General features: G+C 42.6%; 1 protein-coding gene across 1 annotated transcript in view; it reads left to right on the top strand.

Moving 5' to 3' along the window:
- MEOX1 (mesenchyme homeobox 1) overlaps positions 1–7,846 on the top strand; it is a 41,705-nt gene extending 33,859 nt beyond the window's left edge. The window contains exons 2-3 of the mRNA XM_033919023.1: positions 1,831–2,003; positions 7,279–7,846. Of these exons, the coding sequence (XP_033774914.1) occupies positions 1,831–2,003; positions 7,279–7,401 (296 nt within the window). The 3' untranslated portion in view covers positions 7,402–7,846. The remainder of the gene's footprint in view (positions 1–1,830; positions 2,004–7,278) is intronic.
- Positions 7,847–13,515: the final 5,669 nt, after the last annotated feature.

Below are 13,515 nucleotides of genomic sequence, written 5' to 3'. Positions count from 1 at the left end.
GTCAATATTGCTTTACAACAGACATTATTTCCCATTTTTCTTTCAACTCTTGCAAAAGCACTTAGACTAACTTGATATGTTGCTGCTACCGGCTTTTCCACGCCTCCGTCTCCGTTTGATAAAATGACCTCAGTTTCCAGCGTTGATAGGTATACAACTTGAGGCCTAAATGGTCTCAGTGGCATCATCGCTGTCAAAATCGCCCACCCTCAGAAGGATGTTGCTGGAGAAATGGTCCAGAAAGTTGCAGAAATGTGTTTCCTCACAGACTCCCCACCCCCAACCCAAAACGAAGCCTGAGAGTTCATACTCTTCAGTGCTGGCTGGCTTCCAAGCCTAGACAACATGTGGTCTCTGTCAAAATTATGGCCTTTTTCCACTGTGGTTTTCTATTCCAGTGAATGCTCACTCTATTCACAGATTCCATCTTCCTTCTCCCCCTCCCCACTTTTTTTTTAAATTTTTTATATAAGCTTTTCTTTCAGGAAAGGCCTGAGGAAGCAGCGGCCAGTTGCAACAAGACACCACTTTTGTTAGTAATCCAACTGGCGAGAACTTTGTCTGAAGAGCAAAAAAAAAAAATAAAAATCACACGGTGGAGAAGCTGCTACCTATTCTTTTTCTCTGTAATAGAACTGAACCACAAAAATTAATGAATATATGAGGTCAGACTAAACAGTCCTGGCAGAGGGCTCGAGTGGTCATTGAAAGCTGTCCCAGGGTAGAGGTTTAGGAATTACATCATACATTCAAGTCTGGCTCTCAACTTTTCAGGAAACTGTTATAACCTTTTTTAAATAAAGGCAGCGAGCGGTTTCTGTACGGAATATTTTTTCTTTTACTCAGTTGTCTCGTTTTGCCAGTGTCCTTCATTTTCATTTCAAAAAATACCTGTCTACAAGATAGACTGTAACTGAGTATTGCTATGATTTATCTGCGTTGTAGACCACCAGGTACCTCAAAATAAAAGCTTATTGTTTTCTTACCTCTTTTGGTAGGGAGGTGGGGAGACGAGAAGAATATACAAAATACTACACAAATCAAGATTTCAAAACAAATTTTTTTTCTCTCCAAGTCTGTGATTTAAGCCTATATTATGTGTAACAGTGTGATGCTCTGATGGTGGTCTGACTTAGAGAATGAGATGTCCCCGTCCTCATGGGAAACCATCCCATGTCATTCTTTAGTGTCTATCACCTCAACCTCAGTCCTTCTACATCAGCCTTCTTCAATGCAAGGCTTGAGGGTCAGTGGCTGGGCCCATTCATACTCTGATTTTTATGTGAGCCAAGTATAGGGCAGTCAGGCCATTGTGACATCACTGATGAGGTTGACTCTTAGGCATTGGTGGAATGAGGCATTATGACATCACAATATCTGTTCTGGATACTAGAGACTGTCATTCTTTAGTGTCTTATCTCAACTTCAGTCCTTCTACACCAGCATTCTTCAATGCAAGGCTTGAGAGTCAGTGTCTGTACCCATTCATACTCAGGTTCTTCCATCTCTCCTTAAAGAACGACATGAAGATGGTTTCCCGCAGTTAACCATGTGGATGGGAACAAATTCTGTCCCCATGTCATTCTCTGCACTTTTCTGTTGTATTCATGCTTTACACACAGCTCTCTGATGTCTACTTGGGGCTCTAATAGCAGCCAACACAGCGTCACCCCTAACTCTCTTAAATTCATCCTGGTGGGCATAGCTGAAATTATTACTGCAATAAAAATCAGAATGAAAGGAAAAGAACGGCTTTAAGAAATAGAAAGCGGCAAAGAGTAGGTGAGAGCTAGGAATCTCTTCCCTGAAGACTTCTTATGTTTCTTCTAGACCATCAGGATGCCAGTACCAAGCCTGAACCACACAGCAAGGCGAGGAAGGAGAGAACAGCTTTCACCAAAGAGCAGCTGCGAGAGTTGGAAGCTGAGTTTGCGCACCATAATTATTTAACCAGACTTCGGAGGTACGAAATAGCTGTGAACCTGGATCTTACTGAGCGACAGGTAAATCAGGAACAGAATCTTTTGGTTTATTCCCGCTAAATGAAATAATTTCTACAATGTCATTCAGTCTTTGTAGGGGGGGGGGGCATTCTAGAAATGGTATAGAAAAATTGTTGAGTGCCATTACAACCAATTCCTGCACTAAATATTGGGTGCCAGTATTCATGCCAGCTGAAACCTGGTGTAAAAGCCAGCAGCCAACCCCTGCCCCCGTTTGAGTTGAGAATTGGGGAATTTAAGACAGATGTGTGCACAAATCCCAATTATTGCCAATTAACTCCAATAATTGATTGTTCCCATCAATTAATTGCTAGTCAATGGCTCTTTGGCTAATTAAGATGCGAACATTTTGGATCTGCGCCCAACTTTTTGGTTATTTAAAAATAATCTTTATTCATTTTAAAACTCACAATAAGTGTTTCAGAACATCAAAACAATTTTACATAAATATAGCACTTACTATTCTTCAATTATCCATTTAAAAAGTTTTACACCCTCCCTCCCCACCTTTCCCCAACAAAATATAACAGATATTTCATATAATAAAATATTTCCTAATATTTTTTACAATTATATAAAGACCACCTTCAACCTCCCCTCCCATCTTGGACATGTACTAATAAGGGAAAAAATGGTATCTAATCTTTACAATAATTTGTTAAAGGCTCCCAAACATCCTGAAATTTTCTTAAATACCCCTGCTGCGTAACTATTACCTTTTCCATTTTATATATATGACACAAAGAGTTCCACCAAAAACTATAATTCATTCTTTCCCAATTCTTCCAATTACTTGTAATCTGTTGTATGGCAACTCCTGTCATGATAAGTAAAGCTTATTATTTTTTGAAGATATTTGGTTCTTAGCTCTCATTGACATGCCAAATAATACAGTATCATATAATAACGCCACCGGATTTTCTAACAAACAATTTATTTGGCCCCATATTGAATTCCAAAAAGCCAAAATAAATGTACAATAGAACAGTAAATGATCTAAAGTCCCTGCTTCAAGGTGACAATGCCAACATCTATTAAACTTAGAGCTATCCAATTTTTGTAAACAATCCACCTCTCAGTGCCATTTATAGAATCCAGGGGTGTATATGTTTCTTTTTGGAAGTAGCTGCTGTCTTCTACTCTTCGGACTTCCTGTTTAATCAATACTGGCCTATAGTGGGGTATGGTGCCATGAGCCTTCATGCACAATGACCTGGGGAGTTTGGCTCCTTTTATAAGCTTCCACCTAGTCTTGGGCAGGAGCCATCCTCATCCATTCCCACCAGAACCCAGCTAACATGAACTGCAAGTCCAGTCACTAGGTGGTGCTGTTTGGTGATGGCTGAAACTCTTCCCAACCCTGGCTGGGAACTCTGCCTCCACAACCTCATCAGCTCCAGCAGACCCAGGGAGCGGATGATCTGACCTGGAAATTAAACCCACAGAGTCACTGGAGCTTTTTATTTTATTTTCTTAATGCTTTGGAACCTCCTTCTATTGTGTCCCCAACCAGTCTCATGCCACCTTCTCTACCTAGATCTCCAGCAGGAGAATGGGTAGCTCCCAAATTCTGTACTGAGGAGCTCCAATCTCACCACAGCTGGATTTCGAGAGCCACAAGTCATATCTGTTAGTTAGTTATTTGCATTTGTTTGTAACAGGTTGGCTTGCATTTTTGATTATGCTGAAATATGGAAGGAAGAAATGGTGGATGTGGAATATTTTCAGTTCTGGAACAATTGATGCAAAATTCATCTCCATGATATACCCTGTTTTTTTGGTGCGGGAGAATATGGGCATAACTAGTTGCCTGGAGCCAGCCATATTTTAATCTGAAATATTGTCCCTGTACTAGGTCCACGTCCTGTGACCCATTCTATGCAGAGTGATGTAGTCTAGATTTCTCTTAACAAAAAAATTGAATGGCCACAGAGACAAAACCAGGACTGACTCAATTTGTCTTAGGGTAGAGGTTCTCAGCCCAGTCCTTGGGACACACTCATCCAGTCAGGTTTTTAGGATATCCACACTGAATATGCATGAAATAAATTTGCATGTAAATCTATTCTAGTGCATATTCATTTTGGTATCTTGAAAACCTGACTGGCTATGTGTATCCCAAGGACTGGGTTGAGAATCCCTGACTTAGGGTTGTCATCAAATCACTCTACATCAATGGTCTCAAACTTGCAGCCTGGGGGCCACATGCGGCCCGCCAGGTACTATTTTGAGGCCCTCGGTATGTTTAGCATAATCACAAAAGTAAAATAAAACAGTTTCTTGATCATATGTCTCGTTAGCTATAAATGACAATATTCTTATTAAGACTTAGCCAAAAGGAAAGATTTATAAACTATAAAGAGTTTTACCTCATGCAAAATTGTCATTTCTCTCATAAGACATTAACTATTTTTTTCTGAGGCCCTCCAAGTACCTACAAATCCAAAATGTGGCCCTGCAAAGAGTTTGAATTTGATATCATTGCTCTACATCCTCTAAGTACAGCTAAGTAATTTCTAGGCAGCAAGCACTTACTGGTACTTAGGTATATCACATCCAGGAATTCCCAAACAATGACTTGCTTGCTCTCAGCTATGTTTGTGCCTCAGAAGATTCATGTCAGGTAGTTATAAGCTGTTTTGACAGACTCTTCACCAGTGTCCAGTTCATTTTAATATTTTGCTTGTGTGATCTTGTAAACCAGATCTAGTCAAGGATCCAAGGGACCAAGTTTTAGAAACTCTTGTTTAGCATTTAAACTGGTCCTTCTAATGACTTCTCCCCATAGTTCGTTTGATCTTCCGAATATCCCTAATAAATATGTATAAGAACTATCCACATATATCAATCTGACCTTAAACCCAAAACACGAAATATATTCAATATGGGGCTCATAATCAAAAAATAAATATGTCTAAAAACCCGCCTATATTGGTACTTGGACAATCAAAAAGACAGGTTGTCCAATACCAATAAACAAACAGGGTTTTAGTCGTATCTAAAACCAGTTTATGCCTTTTCCCTGCCTCTGTACGCCCAGAGTGAAAAGGGGTGTTTTTGAAGGGGAGAGTAGACTTAGTTGTCCGGCAGCCATAATCAAAATCTTTGACAGGTTGCCTAGATAGAACTTATACCTGTTTTGACTTAGACCAACTCAAAACAGGTATAAGTTCTGGATCAGGCCACAGAGCTGATCGCGGCTGTCATGATCAGCTCAGCGGGCCAGGCAACCCATTCTCCCGCCCCGTAATGATTTCGGTAAGAAGGATGCCCACTCCCTCCTGCCCAAAGCTGCCATGACCCCCCCCCCCCAAAAAAAAAAAAATATTCGCTGGCAGGAGAGATGGACAATCTTACCTGCCGTGATCCCTCCAAACCCTCCACAATGATTGGTGGCAGGATGTAGCGTGGCCGTCCCTTAGAGCAAGGCAGGGACCGGCACACGACTACTATCTAGCCCCGGCGTGCTTCCCCAAGAGGGAGGAAGTCCCTGTAGTGGAGAGCTAACCCCAGTGTGCAAGAGTCAGGATACTATCACACAGGTAAGTAGTCAAAAGAATGAAATCCAATTTAGTCTTGGCAAAAAAACAAAATGCGGAAAAAGAAAAAATAAATCCAAAAGTAACAGCAACTATAATAGTAACAAAACAATGTTGCACTCACCAGCCTGGTCTGGCTAACTCCCCAGGTGTTCAGCTTATGTCCCAGGTAAGTCCTACTACATAGTGGCAACAACAGGACAAAGCACAATTTAGTATCAAGCAGTCTTTAGTCCAAACACAAAACTTATAAGTTTGCGATGCTGCAGATCTTCTCTCCTTTCCAGCAATTAAGGAGCAGAAGGTTGGTAGATTTGCCAAATCAGCCCCTTGTCAAAGCAAAGAGCAAAAATATTAACCCTCAAAACCAACTACATAGATGTTGGGCAAATCCTGCCCCCAACCTTCAGGGTTTTTACAGCTCCAGGAAGGACATCACTATCTCTAGCTAACTGCAGCCAAGCCCCTGCTTGCAGCGGCAGCCATCTTGGATCAAAAAAAACTTTCAAACAACAAAACAATTTGCTAGCAGTATTCCTTCCCAGCAAACACAGTCCATTCACCTTTCACAATAGTGACAATTTCAGAAAATATTTCCGGAGGCGATTAGTTCTCCCAGCAGTAAGGCAGCCAAAACCCAAAAATCAGAAAAAAAATATTTTCAAAGCAAGCACACAGTTAAATCAGCTTACTTCCATTACCTCTGGAAGAGCAAGTTCTGGCAGAGCATTCCAGTCCATGGCCTCTGGTTCCTCTGGAATTCCTCCTCTGCCTCTGGGCTTTGCATTTCCACATCTGCTGGTCCTTGAGAAGGTGGAGGCTCCTCCAACATGGGAGCTTCCCTAGGCTGCCTCTTTCTTTGGGACAACCAGCTCTCTAAGTGCTGCAGAGCTGTGGTGCCACGCCCAGCCCTGCACGGGGGAAGGGCTCTCTGCAGCTCAGGCTGCTTTTCAGCCTGTTTGGTCAGCAATCTCAAGCTGGGAGTTCTTAAAGGGACCAAACCTGTTTTCTCCAGACTATGCTCAAAGTTCTGTCTGGTTTCAGCCTGAACTTCATAGTCCTGTACTGCAGGGACATAATGGTCAGCCCTAACCAGTTTAACAGGGTGGTTTCTGAGGTTTCTAACTGGCACAAGACTGTTAGAGTAATCGGGCTTGTGACAAGGAGAAATGCCCAGTCCCTCCTGCTGACACCCCCCAACAATGTTCCCCCAGCAGGAGGGATACCCAATCCCTCCCGCCGATGTCCTCCCCACGAAAGCTCACTACCACCATCCCTAAAGCTGGCCCCCACCCCTGAAAGTTCATCACCCCACCCCCCGGTCCCCTCCACCCTCCCCTGAAAGATCACCCCCACCCCCACCAAGACCTCCCCCACAACCACCTCTAATCTGTTTTCATTGGCCGACTGGACAGATCCTGCATGCGTCCAGTTGGCAGGCCCACCTTTGAAGGAATGCCGGGACTGCCCCTTCCCTAAGGAGGGGCCTTATGCACCTGGGCCAACCTGAATGTTGGGTCCATCTCCCAGTGCATTCTAGGATGCACTGGGAGTGGCCTAAGATTCCAATTGGCCCCTTCTATGGGGGGTGGTGTGCCATCATGGTGTACCACCTCTGGAGCTTTTTCTAATAGAGAATAAACAGAAAAGCAGGAAAGACAGGAAGTACTAGGAAATGCATTATGAAAAGCTCATAGTAAGCCATCAAGTAATGCCCCCTTTATTCCCCTTTCCAGGTAAAAGTTTGGTTCCAAAACCGAAGAATGAAGTGGAAGCGCGTTAAAGGAGGTCAACCTGTCTCCCCCCAGGAGCAGGAGGCAGATGAAATGGACTCCACAACATCCCCCAGCTCTGAATAAAGGCCACACCAGTCATGCGCTGAAAAGTGAGCTAAAGCACATCAGTCAGACATAGTGAATGGTTGCCAGTTACAGGAAATGCATCTGTATCATATTGGCTTTGTGCCCAACGAGCTCCAGCATCTTTCATGCTCATCCCCAATATCTCAGTGCATTTATTAGAGAAAAGATGATGGTTTAAAATTTAAGGAAAAGAAACGATGGAAAAGATGCCGGAGAAAGCAGCGGGGGTTCTGTAACAGGGAACTCCAGTACAGTGGATCTACTGATGTACAGTGAACTTTTTTTTTTAAAAAGTCCTGTGTCATTTTGGAGCAGAAAACCTCCAGTTAAAATGTGGTGAAGGGGAAGGGCCAAAACTCACAAGTTATTTTTGTAATTATTATTTTTAATAATATTTTTGTAATAAAGATATGCAGCTGTTGGCTGGGTTTATGTGGCTGAACTCTGCTTTGTTTTCTGTTTCACTGTCTGCCTATATGTATATGTGCATAAGAGGGAGCACAGAAAGTCATTATATCAAAGTCTAACCGTAAGATAACATAACACAACACAACAACAATCCACCATAACACACACCCACACAAAAAAAAACCAACCAAGTAGGGTTATACATGCCTTCACTGGCAACCAAATTTCATGGTGAGACCTGTCTGGAAACCTGTCTGAATCTACTGTAGATTGTATATAAAATGAAAGATGTGTGCAGTCAGTCATCTGCCACATCCTCTGCTTCAGGCCAGTCATTTTCTTTCTTCTTCCATCTAAAGTTGGCGTCATCTCACTGTAGGTCAACCCAGAGAAGTTGATCCAGGCCTGGTTTTGCCTCTGTATAGGAGAAAGCAATGGGGCATTTGAACCTCAAATTCCTGCATCTGTTAGGGGGAGCAGAAAAACATCATCCGCCTCTCTGGGTTAACCGGGGTGAGGTGGCTAACTTTGTAATCAAAAGTGAAAAACAACATCCAGCCTTTAGGGTGGTTTGTTTTTACGTTTTGTTTTTAAACCTTAAAAAAAAAAAAAAAGGGGGGGGGGAAAGGAACTACTTAAATGTTTGTCAAACATTTCCAGCAACTTGTTTTTGTAGGACTTTTTGCTATTCTTGTTACTACACTGGCAGTTCTAACAATTTCACTTTGTAAGAAAAATCTGAAAAGAAGGAAAAATGGAAATAAAAAAGGAAATAAATCATGGAATGTTTAGTTATTTTCTGAGCCAAAAATCTCTTGTGCCCATATGTTTCCTATTTCTACTTCTGTGTCATAAGGCAGCCTAATATTATACCAGCATACAAAGATAATAAATAATCCACAGTGTTAACTAACTGCCTTTTCATGAAGAGATTCACCCAAAGTGGTTTACAATACATTGAATAGTAATCACCAGGTACTCTGAAGTCTTTTCCCTATCTGTCCTGGTTGGCTCACAATCTAACTATGGTACCTGGGGCAATAGAAGGATTAAGTGACTTGCCCGGATTGGGATCAACTCATAACCTCATGGTCACCCTGCCACTTCATTGTATTAACACTGGGACCCCATAAAATACACATCCATTGAGTGTCTCAAACGGGAGCATTAGTGGATCACCATCTTGTGCTTCTGGTAATGATCAACAGGGAATGGTTCGCCCCTTTCGGATCTGCGAAGTACTTCAGAATACCAACCATGAAAGACAGGATGCTGGGATCAATGGAGCCATAGCTTCACCCAACATGCTATTTCTAACAGTAACACCTCTGATTTTTAATTTGGAAATGGACTTTATAGCTGAGATCTCTCTGCATAGATTAGGGTGCGGGATACAATGCAACAGGGATAAAGAGAGTGGAATAGTGAAGAGCTTTAAATCATACATCCTTGGCACAGATCCTTCCCTCCTTGACCCTCTCCCAGGGCAGGAGTGACAGGAGATTAACGACCTTCAGGTCATGTATGAGATGGGCTCTCTTTAAATTTCAGAAGGAGGCTGTTTCCCACATGAAACCCATCTGCTCTCTGTGAAAGGTTAGTGGCTACTGAAGAAGCAGGGTCAGCCTTGACATCAAAGGTCATGACCCAAGGGTGTGTGTGCCAAAGATCCTCCTGTTTAGGTTTCAACATTTGATCCTCTCAACAGTTTCACCCTGCAAGTAACGTCTTGTATATCCTATGCCATAGGTACCAGCTCTGTGGGTACAGTGTGTGCTCTCAACAGTTTCACCCTGCAAGTAACGTCTTGTATATCCTATGCCATAGGTACCAGCTCTGTGGGTACAGTGTGTGCTTGAGCACTCCCGAGTGACATTAGTGGCATACCTAGGTTAAATGGTGAGTGTGGTCTGCCCCAGGTACAGGCAATAAGGGGGTGCATTAGGCATTCATGGGACCGCTGTTGGCTCTGCTGGTCCCCTGTTCCGGAACAGGAAGTTGACCACGGAGGAGCAGCGGCCCAACAGAGCCAACAGCATGTGCTTGGAGGATGGGGGTGATCTGCTCTGGGTGGCAATTCAGGTAGGTATGCCACTCAGTGACATTCTTCTGGGGGGATGATGTCATTTATATTGAGTTTATCCCCCCTCCCACAGTCATTTTGAAAAGTTGGTTCCTATGCCTTATGCATACAAAACAAGGCATCTTTCACACATAGGTTCAACAGTGACATGCAGAACACACCTCTGTAGGAAGTCTGGGAAATACTTCTCACCATACAATGTTCCACAACCCTTCTTGAGCCAGGTTAATGTATCGATACAATGCAATTGTCTGGCAAGAGGGGCTGGAAAAGTCATAAGAACATAAGCATTGCCATATTGGGACAGACCAAAGGTCCATCAAGTCCAGTATCCTGTTTCCAGCAGTGGCCAACCCAAGTACCTAGCTCGATCCCAAAGAGTAAAACAGATTTTATGCTGCTTTTCCTAGAAATAAGCAGTGAATTTTCCCAAGTCCATCTTAATAATAGCTTAAAATAGTCACTTGTATAACAGGGTGCCTAAATTAATAGGGCAAGGAGGTGTCTGGTTTTTTTGTTTATTTTATAAAGACACGGAGGGCTTTTTCAATATGACATCCAATCCAAGTTTGGATGTTTTGCAGAATATGCATGAAAATTCAGTAGTGAACATGACCATTTTCATAACAGAAAATCGTCTTTTTGTTTTGAAAATGGTCATTGTACTCAGTGCACCTATCTTTTTGAACCATTTTTTTTAAAAACACATCCGAAAGAAAACCACGCAAAACAAGCCATTGTGATGTAAGGAGGGACCAGCATTTTTAGTAGACTGGCCACACAGACATCCCAGCAGAGCAGTGGGGCACCTTAGGGGTCTCAGCAGTGAACGTCACATAAAAAGGCCCAGGTACACATCTCACCATAACCCCCTTATAGTGTAAGGGGAGCAGGGTGGGCTCAAGAGGTTATGGTGCCCTGGACCAACTTTTGTTTTTGCACCCCCACCTCCCCAATAATGCCCCACCTCCCATGTCCTGCCCCGCCCCAACCTTGCCTCTCTACCCTCCCCCCCCCCGAGCAGCATCTCTCTTTCATATCCTTCTCCCCCATACAGCATCTCTCTCGTGCCCCTCTCATAGTGGCATACCTAACGTGACCATTTATTTTTTTCATCAAAACGGGACGTCTATTAATTTTCAGTCCCACCCCAATCCTGCCCCAGCCACGCCCCCAATTTCTTCCATTCATTTTTCATGTACACACAATATATTATTTTAATTCATAATGGTCAACATAAATTTTTTAAAAAAACAAAGCACATTATACGCAGAGAAAATGTCAATCATCATTTATGAGTTTTGGGTTTTTTTTCAAAGATGTCAAGGCAGATGATTTTAAAATATGCAATGTTACCTCAGTAACTATAGAAAAATAGACAAATATAGTACAAAATATAGACAGCAGATATAAATTCTCAAAACGGACAAATTTTGATCACTAAATTGAAAATAAAATCATTTTTCCTACCTTTGTTGTCTGGTGATTTCATGAGTCTCTGGTTGCACTTCCTTCTGATTGTGAATCCAATCTTTCTTTCTTATCCAACATTTCTTCCACAATCCAGCCTCATCCCCTTTGGGTCCAGGTCTGTCTCTCTCTTTTCCCTCTGTTACCCTCCCCAGATCCAGTGTCAGTTCTCCTTTGTACCTTTGTTCCAGGTCTCCCTCTCTCTCCCTCCTCTGTTATGATCTTGCATCTCCCTGTTCTTCCTCAGGGTCTCTACCCCTGTCTGAACCTCCCATAGTCCTGCATCTGCCTCCTATCTTTCCCCTTTGCTCCAGGCCTTTCTCTCTCTAGTCTTTCTAATCTGCTTACAACCCCCCCTTCTCTTCCTTTCTCTTCTTCCTTCCTCCTTCCTATGTCCCCCTCACTGCCTTCCAGCCTCTGTCTCACCCCCTCCTCCGAAGCCAGCCAGCCAGCCTACCTCCCTCCCTCCCTGCCACACCAAAGCTAGTCAGCCTGCCTGCCTGCCTGTTTGCCTCCCTCCCTCCGAAGCCTGGCCTACCGCCAATTCTTCTGCTCCCTCCACCCAGCTTGCCGCCGCAGCCCGCTGCTGCTTCCCGCCGTCCATTTTGTGATTACAATTTTTGAAATGTGTATCCTGCCAGAGCTGGTGTTAGTGAGCGTGAGCTAGGATATAACAGAGATAGGAATAGTCTTTTTTGTTTTGTTTACACTACAGTACCAGCGTAGGGTTGGAGAGGGTAAAGGCCATTAAAAAAACACACACACCCAATTGGGCAGGCAAGGTGAATCGAATCAAATCGAAAAATCAATTCAATAGGCTAAATCGAATCGAAAAATTTTCCCTGAATTGGGCAGCACTAGTATGCATCTATCAAAGAAGGGAAGAAGTATCTTCAGCAGCAGACTGGCTAACCTACTGAAGAGGGCTTTAAACTAGAATAATTGGGGCAGGGTATCAAAGCTCCTGGGCAAGTTTAAGCCCTCAGGAAAGTGAATCACTAAATACCTTTACACAAATGAGTAAAAGGAGTAATGTCTGGAAAGCAGTATATGAGAAACAAGGTTGTAGATCTAGAGGCTGTGATGATGGAAAAGGCTAAGTTGGATTTAGTGGTGACCACGGAGACACGACCATGACCGGGACATAGTTATACCAGGCTATAATCTGTTCAGGAAAGACAGGATAGCAAGAAAATGAAGGGAAGTGGAAGATTATATTAAAGTCACACAATTGCAGGATCTGCAGGATAAGGAAGAGGCGCTCTGGGTCAAACTGGAAAGGGAATGAAAAATATGTTTACCTTGGTGTGATATACAGGCCTCCTCATACATGGAAGAAGTGGGCAGAGATTAATAGAAGACATTAAAAATATAGTTATAAAAGGTGAAGTACTACTAATAGGAGATTTTAATTTGCCAGATGTTGATTGGGGTATCCCTATTGTAGGATCTCCTAGAAATAGGGAGTAGAGAATGATACAGGGACCTATTTTTCCCCGTCCCTGTGGGAACTCATTTTCCCGTCCCCATGAGTTCTTTCCCTGTCCCTGCCCCATTTCTGCAAGCTCTGTCCTCATCTTCACAAGCCAGTAGGAAAAAGGAGATATTGATGCCCCTGTATAAGAAGACTCTGGTGAGTCTTCATTTAGAATATTGTGTACAATTCTGGAGGCCGCACTTTCAAAAAGATTTATAAAGGATGGAGTCGGTCCAGAGGAAAGCTACTAAAATGGTGCGTGTTCTTCGTCATAATGTGTATGGGGACAGACTTAAAGATCTGTTATTTTAAACCAGATTGAACTATGGATGATTGATTTCAAATTAAAATTAAATTCTGAAAAAACTACATTTTTTTTTGCCAGTCCCTATGATAATGTTAAAGACACTTTGATACATCTGAATGGTTTTGACTATACTATTTACCACTCCATAAAAATTTGGGAGTAATATTAGATCGGCACCTCACCTTGAAGCAACATACAGACTTGTTAGTTAGAAGATATTTCTCGGCTTTATGGAAACTCCAAACCATCAATAATTTGATGCAGCATCATTCCGCATGTTAGTCTAATCATCTATTTTAAGTATTCTTGACTATTGTAATATAATTTATCTGGGTACCTATAAGAAAACTTTTAAAACTGTAATTT

This window comes from Geotrypetes seraphini, chromosome 13 (genome assembly GCF_902459505.1).
Source record: "Geotrypetes seraphini chromosome 13, aGeoSer1.1, whole genome shotgun sequence".
NCBI classification, from domain to species: domain Eukaryota; kingdom Metazoa; phylum Chordata; class Amphibia; order Gymnophiona; family Dermophiidae; genus Geotrypetes; species Geotrypetes seraphini.
This window is presented reverse-complemented; position numbering and strand designations above follow the sequence as displayed.